We start from the raw sequence: 27,535 nt of genomic DNA, 5'->3' as shown, positions 1-27,535 counted from the left end.
TCATAGAATCATAGAATCGTTTGGAAGGGACCTTTAAAGGCACCCACTTTAAAGGTGATCTAGTCCAACCCCCCAGCAATAAGCAGGGGCATCTTCAACTCGACCAGGTTGCTCAGAGCCCCGTCCAACCTGACCTTGAATGTTTCCAGGGATGGGGCATCTACCACCTCTCTGGGCAACCTGTTCCAGGTAGACTCAGAAGGTTTGGTTAACCTACCCCTTTGTTGTTCTGGAGTATCAAAACCTATTACTATTTTATAATTCTGTTTATATTTGACAGGTATTTAAAATTTTGGACATTTGTAGAAGTTTAGATGCCTCATTCGAAGTAACAGCTTATGTGCCTCCATCCATCAAATGGACTAAGTAAATATTTTTTCAGTTTTATTAATGCAGTAAGTGCACACAGTGTATATAATGCTAGAGACCATTTTAAAAATACATTAAAACTATTTGCCATATTGGAAAGTTTTTAACATTAAGTCAGAGGCGGTGTTTTCCCCTCCAGAGAATGTTTTTACACATAATAGGAAGATATGAGGTTACATTACTTTCAGGGATTTATTACATTTGCTTGCTTCTTGACAACATATTATATATCTGGCATCCATTTTCATAAATGCCCAATGAATTTAAAATTAAATTACATTTGGGAAATCAATTTCTGGCTGTCTCAATAAATCACAACTATTCTAGCTGTAATGTCTGGATGGTGGAAAGGAGCTGGGCCTTATATGTGTCCCTAAGGCTCAGGAATTCTCTTACCAGCCTTGAATGTTTTTAATATGGCCATTATTTAGGAGAATAAATACATGACTGTGAGAAAGGTTAAAGGAAGGTGAAAAATTTTAAGCGGGATGTCACTAGAGGCACACATGAAGCAGGACAGATATAGTAAGAGCAGCACATAGCAATTCAGTAATTTACCTGGTATGCCAGAGCTAAATCCCAATTCCAAATCAATACTTTGCAATGGATTAGCGAACATGCAGAAACAGAGATTGAAGGCTGTCCTAACCCAATAAGGGTATGAAGTGTGCTTAATAAAAATCAGCTGAAATGTTGTCCACTAACACAGGGAACCCGCCCACACCCACACACAAAAAAAAAAAAAAAAAAAAAAGAGGAGCTTTATCTATTCTGTGTTAAATCAGATACTGTAGAGATAGTAGAGACATGGTAAACCTCTGTTATCACTAGAATGGGGTTGTGAAAGATAGGCGCTATTTGGTGAAAGAGAAAGTGGTAGCACTGTACATTAGAGAGGTGATAGGCTACCAAGATATAAAAATAGCATAAATAAATAAGAATTTTTGAGGATCATAATCCCTTTGGGAATGGCTGCTAAAAGTGGCCATTTAGGGCATAAAGGGATTGGTGACAAGGCCTCAGGCTGTGTCTGAATGAGTAATCGGCTCTGGAGTGAGGTTAAGCCGTTTGCATGGCTGAGAGCCACCACTTCCCATTTGCATTGCTGCCCCTAGCCTTCCCGTGAGCAGCCCGGGATCAGTGTCTCCCCTGGATGCTGAGGAAAACCAGGACTTGGGATTATTTCTCAGTGCCTTGAACGGTAATACCCTGAACCTCACCTAGACTTCATTCACCTGGACCACATGGACAAGACCTCCAGCATGTGCGGAGGCATCAGGAGCTTGGGCTCTCCCCCATCTAGAGACTCAGAGGGGCTGAGGAGCTCAGATGAAAGCAGCCTGCAAATGCAGCTGAGGAGGTTACAGAAGGGATGGTGAATCAGCCTGGTCTGGAGAGCAGATACAACATACGTTTTACCAACAGACAGACATGCACAGAACTGCATTTAGATATTGAGTGTGAGAATATCGTAAGAGGATTCCAGTGACATATCACTATGGGAGGGTTAGTTTGCCAACTATGACTGAAGAAGAAACTCCTACTGCGTGGTAGTAGCAGTTGGAGACAGTAACTTGACAAAAAAAAAATATAGTTATTTGAAAATTGTGAAAGTTGTCTTAAAAACATCTGAGAGAGGTGTGCAAATACATGGAATCACTGTGCATGAACAGTTTTCATAAATATTTTTATTAGGCAACAGTATTCCTCACTTTAAAGTGACAAGTTAGAAACACACTAGAATCATGAAAGAAGCCCGGTAAGTTTATCCATATACTCTTTTTATGAGCTTCTGAAAGCACCATGATAACGTGACCCTGCAGAAAAATTGAATTGTGTCTCTTGGCCACATCCTGCTAACGCCGTCTCTGCAGTCCCGTTAGAAACAGCAAGAACTGGAAAGCACTACTGGAGGAGAACTGAGACAACCGGGGCCCATAGATTTCAAATTTTAAACTGAAACACGTTTTCTGTGATGACACAATTAGAAACACAGCAACAGATGTGGGAAATTTTTATGCCATCATGAAAAGATCCTGACGCATAATGGATCCAAAACGAGAGGGGGGATCTGAAGTGCTCACACACTGCATCAAACCACTGCTTGTTTATCATGGCTAAGAAGCAGCATACACACACATGACGAACACGTTCCGCAATCACTAGCAGGACCATGCACCGTCTTTCTGGGCAGGTTCATATAAACCAAAAGCCAACCTGATTGAGCATGGATGCAAAAATGACATCAGTCCAGTCAGGAGGGAGTTTTCACCACATACCTCTTGCCCCAAACACAGGCAGCCTGTGCACAGCTGCCCAGTACATCCCGGGGCAGAGCAGAAGCTATGTGCAAGTATAAGTTAATTCAGGACAAGCAGAACTGGAAAGCAGCTAAGAAGAGCTGGCTGCATTTCAGAAACTTTAGTTTTAAAAGGACCAGTGTAAAGATGCTTCAAGTTTACAAAACAGGACATCTGCAGGATGTGAGTTTACAAGTTTTTGCTTATTTAAGTTTCTGTAATGAAACCTGAGACTGAAAAAGTACTCGATACATGGGTAACAGAGGCCTGGTAAGAGCTGTTTTTTTGTGTGTGTGTGAGCTGCCTTGCAGAAGTTTCCATAAACAACACACAAGGAGAGACATGAAGGAGTTTGAGATCCCCTATAAAGTGTGTTTGACCGTCATGTCTTGGCAGACAGACCCCAGGCAGCGGTGAGGCCAAAATGGCTCCTGGCAGCACCTGCGAGCCCTGGGTGCCGCTGGGCGAGAACAGGGGTGCAGCGCTGTGCTTAGCCTGCCAGGGAAATGCAAACAGAGGTCTTACTCTGACTGAACAAGGACGATGCCACCGAAGATCAAACACGAGTGAAATGTAAGGAAGGAAAATAAGGAGGAAACCCGCTGCGGGCAAGCCTGAGACCCGTCTTCTTCCCGGTTGGGTAGAGACCGGCCTTAGGGAAAACAGGTGCCCTGAGGGCACAGGCCGGGGGCAGAAGCAGCCCCTCGGTCCCTCAGGAACCGGCTCCAAACGCCCGCCCGCCTCAGCCCCGCGCCCTGACGCCGTGTGAGGGCAGCGGCCCGGCCGCTCCCCGCCCGGCTTCCTGCACCCAGCCCCGCGGGACCGGCCCGCTTGGCCCGGCCGCGGGCCGGCGGCGGGCGGGGGAGGCCGGGGGAGGTGGGAGGAGACGTGGGAAGGACTTCGGTTGCCACTACAAATCTGGTGACAGATCCGCCGCCGGCACATGGCGATCGGCCCTTCCCGCCCCGCGCTCGGCAGGTGGGTGCAGGGCGCCGGCCCGGCCCGGCCCGGGCGTGGGGGGGTGGAGGGGTTGGGGGGGTGGAGGGGTAGGGGGGGTGCCTAGCCGCGCTCCCCCGCCGGCTCGACGCCGCTTGTTTCCCCGCGGGGCCCCCCCTGACGCTCGCTCCCCGCCCGTGGGCGGGCGGCCGCGGCTGAGGGGAGGCGGGCGCGGCGGGAGCGGGGATCCCCGCGCCGGGCGGTGGGGGGTGGGGGGGCGGCCTCCGCGCGGCGCTGACGTCGCCGAGGGGCCGCTGTGAGGAGGCTACGGCTCCGGGCGCCCAAGATGGCGGCAGCGACGGGTGACGGGTGCGTGCGGGGGCGGGACGGCGGCTCTGCGACCCCGCCGCCGGGGGGCGGCCGGTGGGAGCCCCACGGGGGGCAGGTGGCCGGCGGAGGGGAGCGGAGGGCGGGAGGCGGCGGCACCCCTTCCCCCGGGGAAGGGGCGGTAGCGGCGGCGCGGTGCCCGCGGAGGGGCATCTGAGGAGGGGGCGCTTGTTGCCGCGGGGGCGAGCTGGGCACGACGTGGGGCCGGGGGAGCCGCCGGGGCGAGGGCGAGGGGGCTGCGCCCGTGCCAAAGGCTCTGGCGGGTGAGCGGGGCCCCCGGCACCGTCCTACCCCGCCGGCCGCGGGCAGGAGGCGTCCTGCCGCCTCCCCGCCGCGCTCGGTGTGTGGCGGGGGCCCCGCCGGGATCCTGCGTGGGGCCCGGTCCCCTCACCCGTAGCGGAGGGCTCGGAAAGGTGTCGAGGTGAGGGCGACGGGAGGAGAAGGAGAGGGTGGCGGTGAGCAGCGGGGCGGGCGGCAGGGCTGCCAGACCAGCCGCTTGGGTCTCATACGTGCCGCTTGTTTTCGGCGAGGGGCGAAGAGTCGCGCCATGTCGCGGGGCGCTGGGAAGCGCTGGACCTTCTTACCGAAACAGTCGTGGGCATGCTGGTACTCCGGCATCGGGCCGTGGGTGAACTTATCTGGAGTGTCTTTACCTGCAATTGCTGTCAGAACAGGAGCCAGGTGTCGTCCGAGGAGCTGTCAGAGCGGTCAGAGATGCTTATCTTTCTAAATGGGAAGAACCGTCAAGTGTAAATCCAGACTAATAAGAAATGCTGTGGTTTTCATGCTTCTGTGAAAGTGCTTCAATCTGAACTATTTGTTTACCTTGAACTCTCAACTGCAGGAAATGCACGGTTATTTGCAATAAGAGACATTGACTGTAATGCTGTACCGGTGTCTGGTCTCCTGGTGTACATGGCTATTTCTAGGCAGCATACGGTATATCCATTCCTTAGCTGGTGAAAAAAAAGAGGGGGGAAAAAAAAAGTTCAATGACGATCTGTATGGCTCCAAAGAAAGGAGGCTGGGGGGATTTCTTGTCAAAGGCTGTATTGCTAAAAATCGGGAATAATTTACAAAATTTCTTTTTGAAGTTCTGCTTTGATTTTTAAGTCTCACTGTTATGCCTGCAGGACTGTAGTGCAGCTTGAAGTTATGCACATCAATCTTTCGTTGGGTTGTTTTCTTAAAAAAAAAAAAAGAAAAAGAAAAATTGTTTAAGAAAGCAGTAAAGCAATACATCTGCTTTCTAGTTAGCGTGCTTGTTATCGAAAACTTTCACTCGTTAAAGTACCCACGATTCCTGTTTTTTCAGATATTAAACAGGTACTCTGAACCTGACTAAGATCGGTTGGTAAACTGTCATCTGATTTAAAAGCCAGAATATTAATGGCACACACAAACATATTAGTAAAACCATGTACTGCATTTCTAGTCTTGAGATAGACTGTTTGATTTTTTTCATTTACGTGCCAAGCAATTAATTACGAAAGTACTGACTAAGGGAAAAAGATTTCCTTTTGTTTATATTTATAGAGTTACAATTTTAAAATTTATCAGCTGCGAAGATGGATCTTAATTTCTCGTTTACATGGAACACAAATGGAAGAAAAACATATATTTTCTTGACTTCTAAGTTGTTGGGTTTTGACATCGAGTACTTTTCAGCTCATGAGTTACCCCAAAATGTACATTTTGCCAGCCATTCTTTAGTGAAACTAAAGAAATGAGCACATCAATAAGGTTGAAATATGGTTCAATGAAAAAAAAAAATTAATCCTATTCTGTATATCTTTATTTCTTGCTTGTGAAACTTTGGCGCACGACAAAACTTTTGCATATCTCTATTTTCCCAGACAACTTAATGCTTTCAGTAGTGCTATTCTGTATGTTAGTACTTGTTATTTTGCTTACTACTTCAGCTCAGGTCTGTGCTAAGAACACAGCAGGGCTTGATCGCTGAAGTGCTGGTCAACTAATTCACAGTTTCTTTGTGTGTGTGCACAGAACTGAACCTCGGGAGAGAAGAATGCAGAAATTAGCGCTGAAAAACTTTCTTTAGGGAATTTTAACGTTGTAGCATTTGCTTGTACTATTTTATTCCAGCTGCAGCTTTTTGGTAGGCGTGGGAATGAATATGCAGTATTTTTTAGGTTTCTTGCACCATTATCTGTCACTTCAGTCCTGTTTTTCCCTTAGCTATTCTATCTTGCCAAGTCTTGGTTCTAAGGTAAAGTTTTAAAATTTTGTGACTTGATGTAGTCTCAATACTTCAGTGCTCCACGTCTTAAAACATTAATGTTGTCAGTGTGCTGCTTGACATTCAGCTGAGTTGTCTTGGTCTCAGTTGTGTACTTCTAGCTTTTTCGCAGTCTTTTCAGTTATTTCTGTCTTTTTGACCAAACTCTGCATTTTGATTTCTTCACGTTTTCTTCAAAGAAAGACTTCTCCCATGCCAAGATGTTTCCTCCCCCTCCCCCCTTCCAACCCCATCTCCTTTCTCCACACATCGATGTAGGTGGGAAAATGTCATGCTGGCTTGGTTGCTGGTGGGGGAGCTGGGGCTTTGGGTTTTTCTCTTCGAGGCGCTGATCTTGCACTTTCGTGGAATCGTGTTGCTTTTGCATGAAGAGCTTGATTGTGCAACCCTGGTTTACACAGTGGTTGTCCTGAAATCAGCGGACTACTTTTGTCCTCAGTCCAATATCTGCTTACATTGAGGCATGTAAGTAGTTTCACTCTTCATAATATTTTTAAAATAGAGAAAAACAGATTTTCTGACCATGTAATATTAAAAAGAAGGAAAAAGTAACACACAGTGTTTACACAGTGACTTTAACAAATCCAGAAAGGATCGACCTGTCAGGCTCCTCTGACTGACAGCGTTGCTATATGTGACAGCCCTGTGGGAAGACAGGGTTTAGTGTTCTTTTCTGGCCTGCTGGAAAGGACCGTTACTAATATGTTATGCAGGAGAATCTATTTCTGTTAGCCCAAAAACACAAAGATGAGTCTTGTCTCTTAAAATCCTGTCTACCATATTTAATTCTTGCAGGACACTTTACATAGGTGTTACTTTAGTATTCCAGGAAGAATTAACATACATACTCCAGCTCTGAAATTTATGTGAATTTTATCAGTGTTAGAAAAGCTCAGCTTTGTTGGGGAAAACAGGTTGTCAGACTAGGAGAAGACATGGGATAGCGTTAGTGGTTTTATTTATAAAGACAGTATAAAAAGCAAACTTAGTGTGCGCAACTATTTGTAGAAGAATCTCATTAGCAGCCTATGAATAGACTGCCTTTTAGAAGGAATGAATGTTATGGATGCTAGCAAGCTCAAAAAGTTTAGCAAGCCATTATTTTTGTGATCTGTTGACCACAGCACACAAGGGATCTCGACCTCCTGTAATACACTATGGCTGGTACTTAATCTGGGAATTACTGAATGGGTACCCAGAGGTCATGGCGCCTGAAATTCTTCAGTGCAGGTAGTATGGACTGGAGACAACTCTTAAATAAATTGCATGAAAAATATTAATATGGTCGTGTAAAACATTACTTTACTGTACACTTTATTAGTTTCACTGCAGCTGGCTCAGCCTTTTTTGTATTACAGAATAAGACCTGCACAACACATGCAATGCCAGCTATAAGTAACTATATAAGTAACTCTTATTATAGAGAGTTATTATAGCTCTTATGCTGGTATCTGTATTGTAACATTTTAAAAGGCACTAGCCGTGGGCCAATTAACCAAAGAAAGCCTTTTTTTGTTAAATCTTTTAACTACAGTTTTGATCTAAGAACCAGATGAAAATTAAAACTTCTTTCCTATCCAGCTGCAGCTTTTTACCTGATTCTCTTCCTTAGTAGTGTCGTGTCATTGTATGTTAGGGTTCCCTCAATCTAATGCTTATTCTAACCTAGACATCGGTTCTAAATTGGGTAACCTATTCTTGTGTATTTCAGAACTGTAAAAATGGAGAAATATTAGCATATTCCAGGATAATAGCTGGAATATAATATTTTGGATTCTATCCAGAGTTGTCTAAATCACTCAGTATTTTTGTAGCATGGTTTACTTATCTGTAAAACATAGAATCCTGGACGTTGATATTGTACAGCCTAGGCCAGGTCCGCAGTGTGCATGCATTTGTAATGGCATAACTTGTACCCGCTTGGTATAGCCTGGATATTTGACAAACCCTCGGTGCTCCTCGGGTGAATTAATCGTTTCATCTGGCAAGTGCCCTGCATAACGATACTGGTGCTGTGTGCTATTTAGCCCTTCTAGTCGGTGACATTGTGGGCACAAACACCCCAGATCAAATACAATCACTTCCTGACGCATCGTTTGTGTTCAGATGGTATCTCTCAACTAGAGACAGTGGAAAGAAAGATGCTAAAAGCATAAAGAAAGAATGAATCACTGTCTCTTTAATTTTTGTTAGTCAGAGCCTGCCTGTTTGTTTTAGGTAAATGCACCTTATAGGAGAAAGCAAATACAACAGCTTTGAACAAATATGCTTCCACATAAACTTATTAAAGGATGTAAGCCGGTGCTAGCCAAATTTTTAAATGATTTTTTGAAGACGTGGATTAGCAAGATCTGTTCAAAATGCAGTTTTTTATAAAGTTTGCAGCAACTGATGTAGGTATCTGATGGTATTTCTGTCTTAGGAAGAAATCGAGTTCTGCTTTTCCAGGTCACTCTTTCTTTCAGAGGTGTTAGGATGACATGTTAAAATGTACTTACTGAAGATACATTATTGTAGAAAGCAGTGGTATAATGGGCTTGCCTGAGCACAAAGGTGCAGTGATTTAATTAAAGGTGTGGTTTAATTAAGGGTTTGAGTTGTATAAAGCCTCATTTGCCTCAACTGTTGACGCTGTGTAAACATAATAAATTTATGTGAACTTTGCACTTCTGCACCTGTATGCTTAGGGATAGAATTAATAGGAGCATTTTAGAATCAGAGAATCACAGGTTGGGTTGGAAGGGACCTTCAAAAATCATCTAGTCCAACTCCCTGCCGTGGGCAGGGACATCTTCCACTAGATCAGGTTGCTTAAAGCCCTGTCCAACCTGACCTTGAGCATTTCCAATTATGTGGCATCCACAGCTTCTCTGGGCAACCTGTCCCATTTTAAGTTGTGCTTGTATCCAAACTCTGTAACAGTGTCTTTTAACTAAATCAGTATTCCTTTGGGGGGAAAAAAAAAAAAGGCCCAATCTAAAGTGTAGCTAGTATGCTTCAGTCCTGAGCCAGAAGGTACTGGGAATATAAGCAGTGGTATTCAGGCCATTTAGTATGAACTCGAACTGCTGTTGATGTTGATTGTGGCTCCGCATGACTGACTGCCTTTGTATGTTTGGTGGGACTTAGTTGGATAGAGATCATGATCGTAACCTCAAGTATGAGTTTGGTATACTGACACCTGTAAAAGTGATACAGTTGGGTATTTATGGACTGTAACTTAGAACTTTTTTTTTTAATTGCAGATTGAAATATCATGGACAGAAAATAGTTTGGATGATGTGTTTTGCGAGCATATCTCTGCAATTTCAGTTTTAACAATGGATAAGTGTAAGCACATAGGACGTCTGCGACTGGCCCAAGATCACTCCATTCTGAATCCTCAGAAATGGCATTGCATGGACTGCAATACTACCGAATCTGTGTGGGCGTGCCTCAGCTGCTCACATGTGGCGTGTGGAAGATATATTGAAGAACATGCACTAAAGCACTTTCAGGAGAGCAGTCACCCAGTAGCATTGGAAGTAAATGAGCTGTATGTTTTCTGTTATCTCTGTGATGATTATGTTCTTAATGATAATGCAACTGGTGATTTAAAACTGTTGCGAAGTACATTAAGTGCAATCAAGAGTCAGAACTATGAGTGCACTACTCGAAGTGGGAGGACTTTGCGTTCTATGGGTACAAGTGATGATTCTTACCTTTCACATGGTGGTGCCCAAGCCTTGCTTCGGAATGAAGATCGCATGTTCACAGCTCTCTGGCACCGACGGCGTGCGTTCCTGGGCAAAATATTCAGATCATGGCTTGAGTTGACACCTACTGGAAAAAAGATTTTGGAAGAAGAAAGGCGTCGGGAAGAAGCAGAGGAAAGAAGGGACAAAGCTAGGAAGAGAAGACAAGAACGAAAGCGTGAGTTGAAAGCAGAGATGGAAAAGATGCCTCCAAGAAAGAGCAGTCGTTTACAAAATCAGATTAGAATGTCCTCAGAAACAGCACCCTGCCTGCAAAAAACATCACAGAATGTGGAATCTGTGGCAGAGTTGAAAAAAACATATACCTCAGATGAAGTAAGATTGAAAAAAGTAAGTGACTCTCCAATTAAACGAAGGCCCACGGTGACTCCTGGGGTAACAGGACTGAGAAACCTGGGAAATACATGCTATATGAATTCTATCCTGCAGGTATTAAGTCACTTACTTATTTTTCGAGAGTGCTTTTTAAAGCTTGATCTCAACCAAACTCAGGAACTGCTGGCAACAGCAACCAATGGTAAAACCAGATCCTCATCTAAACACCTGTCAAGAGCTGCCTCAACATTACATGTGAATGAGAACCAAGAGAAAGTAAAGGGATCATTTTCTGTGAGGCGGCCTAGTTTATCCTCTGGATTAAGTGGAGGAGCATCAAAAAGTAGAAATATGGAACTTATCCAGCCCAGGGAGCCCAGTTCAAAACATATTTCTCTCTGTCATGAGCTGCATACTCTCTTCCAAGTTATGTGGTCTGGCAAATGGGCGCTGGTGTCTCCTTTTGCCATGCTTCATTCTGTGTGGAGACTAATTCCAGCCTTCAGAGGATATGCCCAACAAGATGCTCAGGAATTTCTCTGTGAACTTTTGGATAAAGTGCAGCAGGAACTGGAGACTACAGGGACCAGATACCCAGCTCTCATCCCTGCTTCTCAAAGAAAACTTATAAAACAGGTTTTGAATGTGGTTAACAACATTTTTCATGGACAGCTATTGAGTCAGGTATGTTTTATAATTTTTTTAAGGTGTGTAATGATTTGTGGTTATATATTTATACTGGTCAGTGATGGACATAATTCAAAGGTTAATACATTTATAACTACTGTGGAGGGATGGGGAGGATATAATACACACAATTTCAGAAGAAAGGTCATTCGGGTACTCCTAAAACTTTCAATAGAAGAGTCATCTGATAAACGTAAAAGTGTTAAATTTGGTATTTTAAACTACTACTATTTTGCAACTACTGAGAAATATCTGACTTTGCTATTAACCACCAACTAATTTGCAGGAATAAAGAATTTACAATTTTAAACATCTAGCTTATCATTATAGTGATAGTAGATAAAAGGTGTTAAGGAAGGTGTTAATCTTGTCTAAATGGAAGCTGATTAGGCAATGGATACCAAGCAGGGAATTATTTCAGTAAATAGCTTGAATTTGAGATTCGTTACTACAAAGTAATTGCCTGTCATGATGCTATGTACAGGTATACTACTTTTCTGCTACAACACAAAGATACAGGAGGTTCTGTCAACACAGGAATTGAATTTGTGGGGTAGAAGCAACGGTTGTTTTCCTTTTTTATGCCTGACTACTCTCCTTTTTTCTTCTGCTTCTTGGCTTCCAGTTAAGTACTTCAATGTGTCCACTTTTTATTATGCATATCCCAACTGTGTGTGTGTACAAACGTCTGAGAACTGACTGAACAAACAAATGCTGGGTTCTGTTGAATCAGGCTGAAAACTAACCACATTGCAGCAGGAACAGAGGTTGAGAAAGTCTTGCCCCCGTGGAATTGTCTTTAGTATGCATGCACATGTTCCTGAGGGAGTGCAGAAGCGTTTCATGGACACGTTATGTAAAGGAGTAGAGGTTTAACACAAATTAACAAAAATGTGGATGTTCCGATTATTCTGACTATTTGATTGATGGTTTAATGTTTTAGTATGTGAAGCTGGAAATCCAAGTGGTTTTTGACTAAGGTAGGATTGTTTACTGCTATGATATCTATAAACTTTATAATAAGATAACAGGACTTCTAAAATTAATCCTGTTAGCAGCACGTTAGCTTTTAGGTCATCTTAAGTTTTGTGTAACTAGTAGAAGCTGTTATATCTACTAATAAAACCAGATCATCCTCTACCTTCCATTTGGCCCAGTGTAGGAACATTTCTGTTGGCATACTTCCTTTCGTCGGGGTAGCTAACATATCTTCTATCAGGGTTGTGCTAATATAAGTGTCTAGTATACTATGTCATTAAAGCTTTCTATTTGAAAATCACATTCCTTTCCAAAATAGTAACTTTGTTAGTAATTTGCTTTGTCAGTATAATTGCTTAAGTATACTGACAAGGCTTGGTTGCATTCCAAGCCTTTTAACAGGACTCATTTTTTGGAAGAATTTTCAAGGCTCTGAAGACACTAAGCATTATTTCAGCAGTATCACTTCTTTTCCATGTTTCTAGCTTTGTTATGTGAACAGGCTTGTGACTAGAAACCCTCCCACCTTCCTGAAACCAGGGAGGGGAATAGTGAAAATTCACTCAAGTGTCATTGAGTAAGACTGAAAGAGAATTAAATAGTTTTGAGCTATCCTGTGACTTCTGTGACTACAACACACAGCTCTTTTACTGCAGCTGGTCAATGTCTGTGTGCAAAATACAGTCTTGATGAACTTCAGAATGCCTCAAGTGAGAGGAACAAGGAAAAGAGTATTGAGGGTGTTACCTGTAGTAATTTCTCCCTGGCTTCCACAAACAGTGTCCAGAGCTTTTCCTCCTAATGTTCCCTTTGTCTTCTGCCACTTGTTTGTTCCAGTTTAGTCTTCACTAGCACTTTTGAACATGGTAAATATTAAAAGCAAAAGGTAACCCCTGAAGATTTAAATTTCCTCCTCGATAAAATTTATTCAGGTCATCTTAATGATTCAGACCCTGGTGTTTGCACATGGAAGGATGAGCTTTAAAAACTCTATTAGACAACTACTTTCCTCAATAAGATTCCTGCATCATGATTTCGCTAGGTGTAGGCGTTTGTCAGAACTGGCACAAACTGCTATAATGAAGTTAACAACAAAGGCATGAAAACATCCATGCAGGGCTGAAGAAAAATATTAAAAGACTTCTTTGGAATAAGTCACCACATCTTTGACAATGTTAGCTCTTAAAAACAAGGAGTGTACGCTTTGTCCTTGTATGCTTAACTTTACCTACAAGCTGTGACAGTATTACAATTTCTCTGTAGAAGATAGTTGGAGCCATAGCCTGCTGCATTTATTAAACACAGGATGGGATTTTAGTCTAGAGTATTTTATAAACTACATCTTAATTCAGTGAATAAGGCAAACTGAGAAGCTTGTTTCTGTGCAGCAGTTGCCTTCTGTTTTAGGATCACTAAAAAAGTTATTATATTTACTATCCCTTTGTATTGAAAATATTGGTTAAAGATACTTGATTCTTTGAGATATTCAAGTGCAGTGAAGTCAATCTTCTTGATCTTCAAACCTTAGGAATGCTATGAACTATTCTTGATACAGTACACAGAGGATCACTTACAATGCAGATAAGCTGTGTGATGCTTATAATACATAAATAAAAAATAGGTTTCACATTACTTTCACATGTGCAATAAAACATTTTCCCTCTTCTACCTGTTCTATTTTAACTTGAAGGGAAGTCATAAACCTGAGTTTGCCATCAGTCTGTTGCTATTGAAATGGCTGCCTGGTTCAGCACTGCAACTGAATTTAGAATATAAGATTAAGAAAGGAGAAAATTGAGTGTGTGAGATTTTATGCAGATTACTTTTTGATAACTAGAAAAAGCTTTAGGTGATGTCAAAACAATTGCACCTTTTATATGAGTTGTTTTTGTTTTGTTACGTTCTCAGCTGATTTAAAGTAAGTCTTCCTCATCTACTACTTGAAATCTTTTAGTATTGTATGAAATACTAAGCTAGATAATGAGTAATTCCAGGAATAGAATAAGTGAATTACCTCTTGACGTCTTTTGTTTTTTTTTTTTTTTATTCCAATATCCTTTTTAGGATTACAGCTTCTTGGTCTGCAGTACAGACTATGAAACTTCAATACCCCATACATCTAAGGGAAGTAAAGATAGGATATATAGCTACAAAACTCTTCCCCTCTATTCTTTCCTTTTTCACATGCTAGTCTTCCTCCAGTGATTGCCTGGAGAAAGTTGTGCTATAGCACTTACTGGGCAAAGGAGTCTGTATCTTGTAAACCTATGCTTTCAGAGGCAGATCTGCTGGAACAGTGGCTCATCCCTCTCAACCCAGTTGGGACTGTAAGCAGATGCTAGTATGTCTATTAAAATCCCAGTTGTTTTCAGTCCGTCAGTGCTTGTACTCTTGTGGAAGGTACCCACTGTCTCCTGTCCTCGATCCTTCAATGGGAAAGGAGAAAATACTGCACTATGAAGTTATGTGCCAGGGGTAAACTGATCCATACTGATCCACAGATCTTTGAAGTACACTTCAAGAGCTCAAGTAGGTTAGCCACCGTCTCTCTCAAGAGTTTTTTGGCTTGTGTTTTTTTTAAATGGTCCCACCTAAATAGCACAGTATGCAACAATTTTTAAAGTATCTTTATTTCAAACTTTTTCCATATTAAGCAAGGAAGTAGGCAGGTATATTTTTAAAAATCCAGAAATTGAAACAGCAGATTTTAGCTTCCAAAGTAAAAGTATATTTTCAGCACTGCTTTGGGAAAATTGTGTCCCACATGTCCACAGAAATCATACTAGCAGGAACTCTGGTGTGTGTAGTTATACCAGTATTAAAATTTTTGTCAGGATGATTTATGGCAGGGGAGAGGGAGACAGGGAAACTAGTACGAAGTATCTGTGAAAGCTGATGTAGACAATCTAGCTCATCTAGGAAGATAGCCTAGCAGATCTAAGAAATTAGCAGATCTTTATGCTGGCAAAATCTTATGTGTAGACACAGCTTTTACCTCTTGAACTTGAGCTTTTTAACTAAATTGGTTTACCCTTAGGATAACGTTGAGTACACAGGGTTTTCTTGCTTGAAAGTTAGAGGGCCATTTTAGATCGTATTTTTGAAGATTTTAATATTCTCAAAAAGTCTTAGTCAAGGCTATCAAGAGATACGGCTGATTTGGAGGCACACTCTTGACATTGGAGTATAGCACATATACATCCCAAATGAATTGCCCAATACAACTGTCCCCCAGTTCAACCCATGTAGTACAAAGTTCTCGGGAACTAAGAAGTGATAGTTACTAAGGAAAAGAGATACTGGATGTTTCATGTATCTTGTGCTTTTTGGCCACTATGTTGGTAAAACTTCTACCACTGTGTTGGTAAAACCTTAAAAACTTCTTAAAGTTCAAAATAAGCCTCTTGTCATGAGAATAACCAGAAAAAAAAGACTTTTCTGTAAGCCAGACAGGATGATTCTAAATATTTTTACCTACTCTTAAATAATGCCAAAGTAATCATTCAGATTATTGAATTTCTTAGTATTCTTAATGTTGTGTGTGAAGAGATGTAAAGGTATATTTGAGTCTAATAATAACAAAATAACTTGTCAGAATAGTCACTAAAGATCAAATGATTATTTTAGAGAACTTTTTGGTTACCAAACATTGTGTGTCTTCCCTCAGTTGCTCGGCTTTCATTCTTCATTTTTATAACAACTTTGTGACAGTTAAGTTCATGTGCACTTGTGCACATGCACATACACACACGCATGCACACACAGAATTACTGAGGTTGGAAAGGACCTCTGGAAATCATCTTGTCCAACTCTGCTTAAAACAGGGTCGACTAGAACAGGTTGCTCAGGGTGTGTGCAGTCAGGTTTTCAGTAGCACCGAGGATGGAGACGCCACAACCTCTCATGGCAGCCTGTGTCAGTGCTAGATCATCCTCACAGTAAAAACAGTTTCTTCTTCTGTCTAAATGGAAACTCCCGTGTTTCAGTTTGTGCCTGTTTCCTCTTGTCCTGTCACTGGGCACCACTGAGAAAAGCCTGGCTCAGTTTACTCCCCCGCATCGGGTGCTCATACACAAGGATAAAATCCACCCTGAGCTTCCCTTCTCCAGGCTGAACACTCCCAGCTCTCAGCCTCTCCTCATATGTCAGACACTCTAAGCTCTCCATCATCTTCCTGGCCCTTTGGTGGACTCACTCCAGTAAGCCTGTACCTTGTACTGGGAAATGCAGCACTGGGCCAGCCCTCCAGCTGTGTCTCACCAGGGCTGAGGAGAGGGGAGGGATCACCTCCCTCGACCTGTTGGCAGTGCTCTGCCTAATGCAGCCCAGGAGGCTGTTGGCCTGCTTTGCCGCAAGGGCATGTTGCTGGCTCCTGGTCAGCTTGTCCCCCAGGTCCTTGTCCGGGGAGCTGCTTCCCAGCCTGTACTGGTGCCTGGGGTTATTCCTGCCCAGGCGCAGGCCGTGGCATTTCCCTGTGTGGAGCTCCATGAGGTTCCTGTTGGCCCATTTCCCCAGCCTGTCCCGCTCCCTCTGGGTGGCAGCAAGACCCTCTGGTATATCAGCCACTCTGTCTAGGTTTGTGTCATCTGCAAACTTGCTGACAGTTTAAAAGAATTGGCTCCATTATCGACCCCTGGGATACAGCGCTAGTGGCTGGTTTCCAGCAGCATTTCATGTGCCGACCACAACCCATTGAACCTGGCAGCTTATTCAGTTTTCAGTCCACCTCGCTGTTCATTTATCTAGCCTGCACTTCATTTTTTCTGTGAGGATGTTATGAGATACAGTGTTGAAAGCCTCACCGAAGTCAAGATAAACAACATCCACTGTTTTCCACACATCCACTGGTTGTCTGTACCAGTCATCTCATTGTAGGAAGAAGGCTATCAGGTTGGTCAAGCATGGTTTTCCCATCATAAATCCATGGTGGCTACTCCCAATCATCATCTTATTCTTAATACCTTTGGAAATGGTTTCCAGGTTTTGCTCCATCAGCCTTCCTACAGATCAAGGTGACGCTGACTGGCTTGTAGTTCCCCAGATCTTCCCTCCTCCTTGAAGACAGAAGTGTCACTTGCTTTCTTCCTGTCCTCCCCTGGTTGCTATGACCTTGCCAGGACCTTTCAAAGATGAAGAATGACCTTGCAACATCATTGGCCAGCTCCGTCTATTCTTACAGTTTAATCAGAGATAGCTTCTAATTCAACGCAAGTGGAAAGAGAAAGGCAATTAGTATTTTCTGTGGCTAAAAAAGACCCAGTAAGGGAGGGCTAAAAATAAGGTTTGTGCTGATTTATGTGAAAGCTGCTTGGGTATCTAACTCAAGGAAGAAAATTAATGTTGAATTACGAATGTAGTGTTTTACTGAACTGGTGCATGTTGCAAAGCAGTAAGTAGTTATTGATGATTTCTTTATAGAGTGCTGTTGAGTAAATTCAAGTTTAATGTAAGCAATCAAAGAAATACCTAGCCAATGTCATTTTAACATCTTTTTGGAGTGGTGAGGAACCCTTTAGAAACTATTTGGGGTGGGTTTTGAGAGTCTCTTGTGACAGTTGCACTGCTTTTGAATCTGGTGCCTTAGGTAAAGCTTTTTGCCTAGATTTCTGTTACAGCAACACCAAACATAGCAGTGAAAGTAAAGAGCAGTGGCTATGCAGATTTAGTAACGCATTTCCTCTACAGCAAAGTTGTGATTAGTTACTGTTTCTTCTTAGTTACCTATCTTGGGCTGTGAGATTTTTTCCCAATAATTCATAATTTATTATAGCAATGCCTAGTAAGAACTAGTTTTTGATATCTCTAGGCATACTTAAAAAAAAAACAAACAGTTTGATTACATACTGATCATGTTGAATATGGAATCTGAGCAAAATGCCTCCTCCCGGGCCCACTCAGCATGGCAGAATAACAGTGTGCAGCGCTCAGAGAAATGAATATGCCAAGACCCAGCAAGTGAAGTAGGTGCTAACCTATGTAGTATGTAAAGTGTGTTTAAAGTTTTAAAAGGCAGTGCATCTCCTTGCAAGTCTTGCTCCATTTACTTGCTCAACTGGTGTATTTCTGGACAGACTGGCTGAGAGATGGGGAAATGTGCAATCTTTGAGTTGTTTGAAGCCCTTCAGCTTTGGGTGGTATGCTGTGAGTTAAAGTTTGGGGGAGAATGCTGAGGGTAACTCGTGCAGTGCTAGGTGTTACCTCTCCCACTGAATAGACTATTAAAAACTATGAGAACTTCAGGTAGGTAATAGGAAGATTTGCACTTTATTAGCTGCTGTGCTTTTATGTGTAGCCTGAATCACAAAATGGGTGTCAAGTTGATTTCCAACTAAATGAAGGTGACGTTTTAAGTTAATCTATAGGAGGCCATTGACTCACAGACCACAGTTCACTGCGGTTATGCTTATGTTACTCTGTTAAATAGATGCAGATCATTTTGATGATACTGTATGCTCATCACTACAAAGTTTTTAGTTTTTTTTATAACTGAAGAAATACAGTATGGACTGTCATGTGGAATTCCATATTATAGCAGTATCCTAGAAATCCCCTTCTACTTTGATTACTTTCATGTGGAAAAATTCAATTACTACTCTTTGTATTTATGTCTCATATAGTGAAAACTTAAGTAGTAGTGAAAGCACAAAAACGGGATTGGCAATCTTACTGTTCTTAAAAACCAAAAAAGAATTAGAGCAAAGATGGTAACAGTTGTCTTTCTTCCATGCAAGTGCAGGGAACATAGGCAAAACAGTTGATGATGGAGTTGGCTTCTTCTGTAGCCATATGTTAACTATTCTCTTTGGCTGCATTTAGGCTGAATGCCATCTGGGGCAGTGGCTGTCCATCAAATTATTGTGGGCACAATGATGCTTGTCCGAGTGGCCACCATGCTTAGCTTGAATCAAGCAATTTGATCCAGCTCTTTTCAGTGTGGCCTTTGGCCCATGATTGAATACTGAGCTTTAACGAAACAATTGTATATAGTACCAGGGTTTCAAGGCATGAGAGGGTGGTCAGGGCAGAACATAAGGTAAGAGTTTTCAGACTAGCTAAAAACAGTAATTTACTTTCTCTGCTCTAACTTTCTCATGTTATAAATGACAGCATTAAGGCTTCTTAAAATAGGAATTATGGAATATAATGAGGAGGTGAAATCAAACCCTGAATTTGTAAAATATAGTCATAAAAAGATAAACATCACTAACCAGATTGCTGGAGCAGACTCACTTCCCTATTACTGTCGTGCGTACTCATACCATAAAAAGTTACATTGGACAGATACATAAAGTTTTTGCCAGCCCTTAGAGTTCATGTTTGGGTTTGTTTTGTTTTGTTTTTTATAAAAACCTCACATTTTGTTCAACTAACTTTTACACAATTTCAGTGCTTTTCACGAGGAAAGAAAATCTGGGTTGTACTGTGTGAATGGTAGTGGAGTGTGAGATAAAGGAGTCCCATTTAGGACAGAAAGAGAAGTGATGGGAGTGTTGTGAAGCCCATCCTGATGGACAGGCCAGTGCAGATAGATTCCACAGAAGTGTAGGGCTCCTCCTACTTGTTGAGTAATCCAATTTGTTAGCTCAGGCCTGGCTAAGAAAAATACTTCCAACCTTTGTTCCAGCCCTGACTTATCTCTCATTTACCATTGAGTGAGAGCGTGTACTGGAGCAGTTAGCGCACTGCGGCTGATATGGTTGGGTGTATGCATATTGGAATACCTCAGGTTACTTGGCAAGTACGCAAATCTCAGATAACTCTGAAGAGTTTAACTCTGCTGCAGCATCATGGTGAGGAGGAGTGTCTTGCATTTGAGGAAATAAGTGCAGCTCTATATCAGTACAGGATTTTGTCAACGCAAATCAGCTTTGCTCACAGTTGCATGACGAGATGAGAAGCAGCACTATTGCATCAGTTTATTTTTGTTGTTTTTTTGAGAGGCAAAAATTGGAAGCTGGATTTTTTTTTTCTTTTTCTTTGGGATAGTACTTATTAACTAGTTGGGAAAGAGGATCTTAAAATAACCTAGATTGTTAACATTACACACTAAATTTAAAACCTCAGAACTTGTTAAAATTATCTGTACTGAGTTCATGTATGTACTTCATCCTGAGCCCGTTAATCTTCAGTGTGCATTCATGTGCAACAAATTCTTAAGTAACTCGTCAATTAAATAAACTTTTGGCCCAACAAAATCACCCATTTGTACAGCAGAAATCTATTAGTCATTCTGTGTTTATGCTGGAGTTAGCTTGAACTGTGGCCAAACATATCATTTTGTCTCCAAGTCTAGATTCCAGCTCTGAATTACTAATAGTTTGTGGCTTTGAAACATTGCCAGATGTTAGCACTTACAAAAGAAGCTCCTGTCAGTGTAAATTAAAACAGAAGATTCTCCTCTTTTCTGCCATGTAAGTTCAAAGTTTTGTTTTCTAAGAACAAGGCAGTGGCGTTTTCTTCTTCTTAGAACTTAAAGCAGCTAACAGCTTTCCAAACTCTACTGCTAAACATGTATGCTAGTACAGAAATACACATGCGCATTAGGTAGCTAATGCATAGATTGTGTATAAGCTGTTGTAGCTAATGAATGCATTAACTAATTACTCACAAGAACACCTAGGAGGAAGGTACCGTAAGGTGACAGATCTGTCCTTATATAAATGATCATGAAATAACAGACAAAGCAGGGTGAATAATTACGTAACAGCAAACCTTCAGAGGAAAATAAAGGAGCTCTTGAACAAAATTGAGTGTATTTTTACACTTGTGTAGGCTTACTAACCTAACTGAAGAGAACTACACTGGATTTATGTAGAACAGCAACACAAAGGCGTGCCTGTGAAATAACAATATTTGGATCCCTCATGGATTTTCATTCCTTTATTACTACATCTTTGTATTAGTTGGTCCAAACAACTTGTGGTATTTTCCTAAATAGGAAGCATGCTTATAGAGATTTAATTTGGCAATTATTTACCTTTGTGGTGCAAAATTAAGGAGATACTTGATATTCCATTTACTGTAAATCATGCATGGTGGTGTCTCATCACACCTGGCTGTTATTCTGAGCTGATAAATAACAGTATCTTGACAGTCGGTCCTATATGAAAATTTTTAGTTCCTTTAATCTTTTTGGTGGGAAAATTTAATTGTTGGGGAAGGTTGTGGGAACATGTGGGGTGCTTATAGAAGTTCTGTCAAAGCTATCGATCGGAGTCCAATTAAAGGTCAGCTTATTTTCAGAATGCGTCTTTTCTAGAGCAGTGAGGTTAGAGCTGCTCAACTTAATGGTCAGCTGCAACTTACAAGCCAATAAATACATTAACATTAGAAAATTCAGGTAACTACTCTTCAGGATCCTATTGTACTTTGTTGCATTCAACATACCAAGGTGAACATACCTTTAGTCTCACACACACACTTGATATTTACTGGTATTTCTTTATAGCCTTTATGAACTATGCTTGCTACAATCTAAATGGAGTTTCACTACTGCAGAGGTTCAGCTGCTAATAGAAGTTATTCATCCACATGAATCACGGAAGGGTGGAGGTCCTTTAGAGGAAGACTCAGATGATGTGACACTCTTCTATAAACAGCTTGAGCTGGCTTTTAGAAGACTGCATTGCAAATCAACAACTAACGTGTTGCCATTCCAGCGTAGAAGAGCTACTGCTTTTAACTTACTTTCCTAAATATTAAATGTTATTATAAATTAATTGTCCCCTGCTGTATTATCTGCATTTTCCGGGTTGACTCATTTCACTTCTTGACATTTTATTTATGTTTTCTTACTGCTTGTCCTTTCCCTAGTGTGACGATGGATCCACTTACTGAAAGAAGAAATAAATTATTTTTACCTGTTAATTTTTCTTTGGAGAAGTGTGCTTCCTAATCCAGGCTTCCCTGGAAGACTTACAAAGTAAGAAGGATATGACTTTAAAATCCCCAGCTTTTTTTTTTTTTTTTTTTTTAAATTAACCTAAACTATAGTTTCTCTCTTTCATGTAAACTTTCCTTTTGGAGTGTTTCTATTTGGAGAAAAGACTTCCAAGACTCCACCAGCTGCTTTCTTTTGGACAGTCCCAGACAGACCATTTTGACACTGCTTTTATTTCTCAGTAAAACATAAGAACACTTACCTATTTGTGATAACAGTATTGGACATGCTGCTTCAGAGAAAAGAAATTAGGTGTATCATTTCTTTTGTTAAATGACTATATCTTGTCTTTGGTTGCATCAGTTATCTCTAGGAAAAAATTTTTTTTTTTTTTTTAGAGCTATGTTATGGTACACTTTTAGCAAAGTAAGTTTTTGAGTGTAAGCAACTGGTGAAATATTGTTTTACAGGTTACATGTCTTGCTTGTGACAATAAATCAAATACCATAGAACCTTTCTGGGACCTGTCCCTGGAGTTTCCTGAGAGGTATCACTGCAACGGCAAGGAGATGTCGTCTCAGTATCCATGTCTGCTGACAGAAATGCTGGCCAAGTTTACAGAAACTGAAGCTTTGGAAGGAAAGATATATGCATGTGATCAGTGCAACAGTGAGTAAAGGCAGTATGTACTCATGCATATGTTCTCTGTGTAAAATATGAAGTAAACTGACTGTGAAAATGTGGAAGGAAAATACTAAAAGTCTTAAAAGTGTGTTGCAAAGAAAGTCCTGGTGTGGTCACTTGACAGCTATTACTCACCATCTAGAAGATGGAATTGTTCAAAGGATATTTTAAATTGTGACACTTCTTTTAGATAAAGTCTGATCACACACTAATGGGGATTCTGATACTCCCAGCTGAAGAACCCATCAGCTTTTTAAATTAAGGTGACTAACATAAGTGACCACAAGTATTTTATACTTGCATCATAAAATAATCCTTGCAAAACAGCTCTCAGAGTGTATCCTTTTTAAGGAGGCACATAGAGTAGCTATTTAGGTCCACACAAATTTGGTGGATAAATCTTAGAAATACAAGGCTGTTATCGAGATTTGTATTGTGTAACTGTGTGTTTGGCCTCAGCAAAACGAAGGAAGTTTTCTTCTAAACCAGTTATACTCACAGAAGCTCAGAAGCAGCTTATGGTGTGTCGACTACCTCAGGTTCTCAGATTACACCTTAAACGGTTTAGGTAAGTAGTACCACAACAAACAGTGTTGCAAACTGACCAATTCAGTCCTGCTCTTCCATTGTTTGGGATCAATGTTTTTCAGCATCAGTTTCATTTCCCTTTACTAGTATGATGAGAAATAGTTATTAGAAACTTCTTTTTCCTGTTTAAATTAAACATCAATACGATACTCTATAAGTAGAGAATTGACCTTTTGGATTCCAACTACTTGCTACTTTAATACCAAAATTATTTCATCCTTCTCTTCAGTGAAAATCTACTAACCTTGCTGTGAACTCTGTTGGTAAAAGTTAACCTTGTGTTATCTTCAGGTAGAGTAAATGCTCATATTCACTAATGTACAAATCCAGATTGTATTCAGTGGAAGTCTCACATAACCTTCATATAAGCAAATACATTAATACATTAGCCTGAGAGTAAGGAAGTGGAGACTGCATCTCTGTGAACTCTTAGTCCATGCATTAGTACAGAGTCTGTCCCGAATACAAAGGAAACTGAAAATGAGATAGAATAAATGAGAAATACCAATGAGAGATAATACCTGGGAAGTACTTCCCACTCACCATTACACAGATCTTAAGATGGATATTTCAGAAGATGAGAATAGTAGGTACCACAGACACATTTTAAAAGGCCTTGAAATAAAGGAGAAGTGAAAGAGGAAGCCTAGGAAAAAAGTATGCAAATTAGCATTTATTTTGTGCAGACAAAGACAATAGTGAAGATAACACTTGTTATGTTAAAACATAATTCAGAATGCTGTGTTCTTTCTTTGAAAAAATGTAAGTTTTCATTTGACTTAACTTTCCAGGTGGTCAGGACGCAATCATCGTGAGAAGATTGGCGTACATGTTAATTTTGATCAAATGCTGAACATGGAGCCTTATTGCTGCAGAGAATCCCTCAAGTCCCTCCTGCCTGACTGCTTTATCTACGACTTGTCTGCTGTGGTAATGCATCACGGGAAAGGATTTGGCTCAGGGCACTACACTGCCTACTGCTACAATTCAGAAGGAGGTAGGAACCAGCTGTGAAATAAGGAGTGTGGGAGAAAGGGGTGTTCATAAGGGGTGTTCATAATTCTAAACTGATAAGCTTACTGTCTTTTCCCAAACGCAAAAGGGAGTCACTTGTAGCTGAACTGCCTGGGATGAGAATTGCAGTTCTGTAGACCAAAACAGTTCTATTTTTGTATTGGCTTGTTAAACGTGTTCTGGCTATAATCTCATAAATCTGAGGAAGCTAAGCTGGGCTTTTAAAATGTAGAGGCAAATACACTAGATCAACTGAAACAGTATACTGTTTCTACACAACTTGTTAAATGGGACTCGCTAATTAATTATTAAATACAATGCAATTACCTCAAATCAGTGTCCTGATGACTTTTTTGGTGTATTTCTTCACTGCAGGATTTTGGGTACACTGCAATGATTCGAAACTCAACATGTGCACTATGGAAGAAGTATGCAAGGCTCAAGCTTACATTTTGTTTTACAGCCAACGGCTTACTCAGGCAAATGGACGTGGTAAAATACCATGTCCTAGCACAGCTGAAAGTCAGCAGCACACAGAATTAGCTGACTGTTCCATAGACAACAGTAGCAGCTAATCCAAAGCCAGTTAACTGTGCGTATGGTAAAAGTTTAAATTGTCATAACTATATATTTTTAAATGAAATGAAAGTACAGTATTGTACTTTTTTACTTTGAATCTGTGTACAATGTTTATATACTTTTGTATTAGTTAAAGTACTCCTTACAATTGTTAGTAAAAGTTTTTATTGACAGTAAGTAGCTTTGTAAGTACCTAGAATTTCAACACAGCTATTTTTTTAAGAAAAAGATTGCTATTTGCATTTAACTCTTACCTCAGGCTGTTTTTTTAAGCTGGTTTTGTATTTTGATAATCTTTTTGAATTGGTTTAGAAAAATGACTTTCAATGGGCAACTGATGTTTCTCTGGTTAATTTTCTATATATGCTTGTGTACATTTTATAGTGTAGTTCTAATGATACCATGATTCTTACTGTCCGCAGGAATTGCTACTAGGTCTTAGAATATTAACATTCACCAGCAAGGAATGTTTTACATGTCAAATAGTAACTGAACTTTTTGTAGGAAACTTTTCTTTATGACTAAAGTGAAATTATTTTACAAGCTTCAAAGGAGCCTTCAGGGGAGCTAGACTAAAGATACATTGGTAGAATTTCTTAAAATCTGAAATTAAGGAAATGGAGCTTGTACTTATTTTCATGTAAGTATGCAAGAGGAGCGTTTAATAGCACAAGAACGTATCTTTTCCAATACTTTCATGTTTTAGCCTTAACAAGCCTGACAACTCAAGTGCCAAATTCAGAATACTAACTTTGACGACCAGGGGCTTTTTATTCCAATAACTTAAAAAGCTTTCTTAAAAAAAACCAACAAACCCACGCTCACCCATCCCACTGTGATTGCTACAAGAATGTTAGCACCCTCTTTCTTGCATCGGACAAGCTTACTTTACTTTAATTTGTAGCAAGTGTTGTCTTTCAGTAATCCCTAGCACAAACCACTGAAAAGAAGCTGTAAAACTTGTATGAAAGCATTTTCAATCTGACTGGTTTCATTAGCTAGAACTGCTGAACCTTCTCCACGGTCCTACCACTAGCCTTAACAGAACTGTGCATTGAGGAGAATCTAACAAGCAGGAATTATCAGTCTTTCTCCACACACAGTAGTTAATGCCAAGTAAATTTTAATTGTGAAGTTATTTTGCATAAGTCCTATGCAAATTGTTACCTCATCTTCTGCAAAGTTTATACCTCAATAAAATGCCTTGATGTGGACAGAAAACCATGCGTGTACTGGAATTAGTTCCTACATTATCATTACAATCTTTTTTTTTTTTTAATTATTTTTAAACTTTGTCTAACATGGGTTAAGGTATTAACTGTAAGACTGCTTTGGCCATCTGTCACTGATTTAACAGCTGGTTTTATTCATGACTTTTCCTGCCATTTCTATCTATGTTTCTGAAAGATGCCATATTATGGCAAGCACATAGTGGCCTACAGATCGTAAACTTTGTTCGCCTTGTGCTCATCCTAATTAAGTGTGCAAAAGCAGTCTGGTCCTTTTGTTTTTTAAGCCAAGGGGTACCTGCTGAAGTGAGATGATCTGACAAATCTACTTGTTATGCCTGTGCAGTCTTTCAAATACTTTCCTTCTCTGCTGTCCTTTCTGGTGAGGAAACGAATGTAGTTTAAACATTACTACTTATAGGTAGTTCAGAGGAGTCGAAAGGAAGGAGAAAGAGTTGTGCTAATTTCCTTTCAGACTTCTGAGTGTCTCAGCCAGATAGGCAGGGGTCCTCAGAGACTCGAGCATTAGAGTCTATCTTGGGACTTGTAGAGAGTGATGGGGGCAGGCAGGGGACACACAGGATGTTTTCAGCCTCAATCATCAGTTTAAGCCGGTATCAAGTCCCTTAGAAAGAATCTTACCCTGCCATCTTTTCTAGAAGGAGTGCCTAGACTGCGCTTATGGCTGCATTTGCTCTCGCTGCAGCAAACATTGCTAAGTCTCAAGGCCTTTTTCTAAAAGGCATCATTAGCTTAGCAAAAGAAAATTCTGCTTTCTTCCCATTGGTGCTTTCTTGGGTAGAGCAAGAGAAGGGAAGGAGAAAGGACACACTCAAACACAGAGTTACAGTCTTAATCCAAGCAGTGGGAAGGATAGAGATGATTACTGCAGTCCAGCGTAAGGATAAGCTAATTCAGGTGTGCTTCCCAACAGCTTCTGCTTTGGTTCTTAATACTTGCTGGTTCGTAAGTATCTAGCTCTGCACCCTTTATCTAGAGTAAGGCTTAAGCACAGTGTGAGTCTATGATGTGCCTATATTCTGCCTTGCTTCACACTAGTAAGTATTTAAAATAGAGCTCTAACTGGAGCCAAGGGGGTGGCAAGGTTCAGGACCAGTGACAAAATCAGCAGAAATACCATAGCCGGTGCAGAAGCTTATATCACGCTGTAGGTCTTAGGAAACCAGAGAGCTATTTGACAAAAGGCCACCCACCCATTTTAGCAGCAGCTGTTCCTCGGGTCGGGGTTCCACAACTCACTCACAGGAGTTCTGCAGAGCTGTAAAGCTAAGGGTCCAGCACCTATATCAGCAACAGGGGAATAGTTAGGTGGAGTGTTCTGTTACAACAGAAGAGACCCAGGCAAACCCACCTGATGGTTCCATAGCTCCTCCCTTTATCAGTAGGGAGCTGGTCTGGTAGCCAAGTTCCTTGCATGAAAGACTAATCATGTGAAAGCATCTCAAGAAGCCCATAACCCTTGTCTCCTCTCCACCTTCATTTTAATCTACATTCAAAAAAACAGGTTCAGGTTGAAGGTTCTGCTCCCTTGCTGAGCTGTCTCCAGCCCAGAT

The 27,535-nt window shown here is 41.1% G+C and overlaps 1 protein-coding gene across 3 annotated transcripts; it reads left to right on the top strand.

Moving 5' to 3' along the window:
- Positions 1 to 3,558: 3,558 nt before the first annotated feature.
- Positions 3,559 to 27,478, top strand: USP44 (ubiquitin specific peptidase 44). 3 transcript variants are annotated; one of them, XM_075151477.1, is made up of 6 exons: positions 3,559 to 3,647; positions 9,498 to 11,006; positions 22,338 to 22,536; positions 23,011 to 23,119; positions 23,931 to 24,136; positions 24,529 to 27,478. In XM_075151477.1, exons 2-6 carry the CDS (start codon positions 9,573 to 9,575, stop codon positions 24,726 to 24,728), a joined length of 2,148 nt encoding a protein of 715 aa, XP_075007578.1. In that variant the 5' UTR covers positions 3,559 to 3,647; positions 9,498 to 9,572; the 3' UTR covers positions 24,729 to 27,478. The 3 variants fall into 3 exon arrangements, with proteins under 3 accessions (XP_075007578.1, XP_075007570.1, XP_075007581.1); XM_075151469.1 differs by lacking the exon at positions 3,559 to 3,647 and adding an exon at positions 3,924 to 3,974; XM_075151480.1 differs by lacking the exons at positions 3,559 to 3,647; positions 23,931 to 24,136; positions 24,529 to 27,478 and adding an exon at positions 3,924 to 3,974 and having other exon boundaries at positions 23,011 to 23,334.
- Positions 27,479 to 27,535: the final 57 nt, after the last annotated feature.

The sequence above is a fragment of the Calonectris borealis genome, chromosome 1 (assembly GCF_964195595.1).
Source record: "Calonectris borealis chromosome 1, bCalBor7.hap1.2, whole genome shotgun sequence".
Classification (NCBI taxonomy): domain Eukaryota; kingdom Metazoa; phylum Chordata; class Aves; order Procellariiformes; family Procellariidae; genus Calonectris; species Calonectris borealis.
Note: the sequence above shows the minus strand (reverse complement) of the source record. Positions and strands in the feature narration are given on the sequence as shown.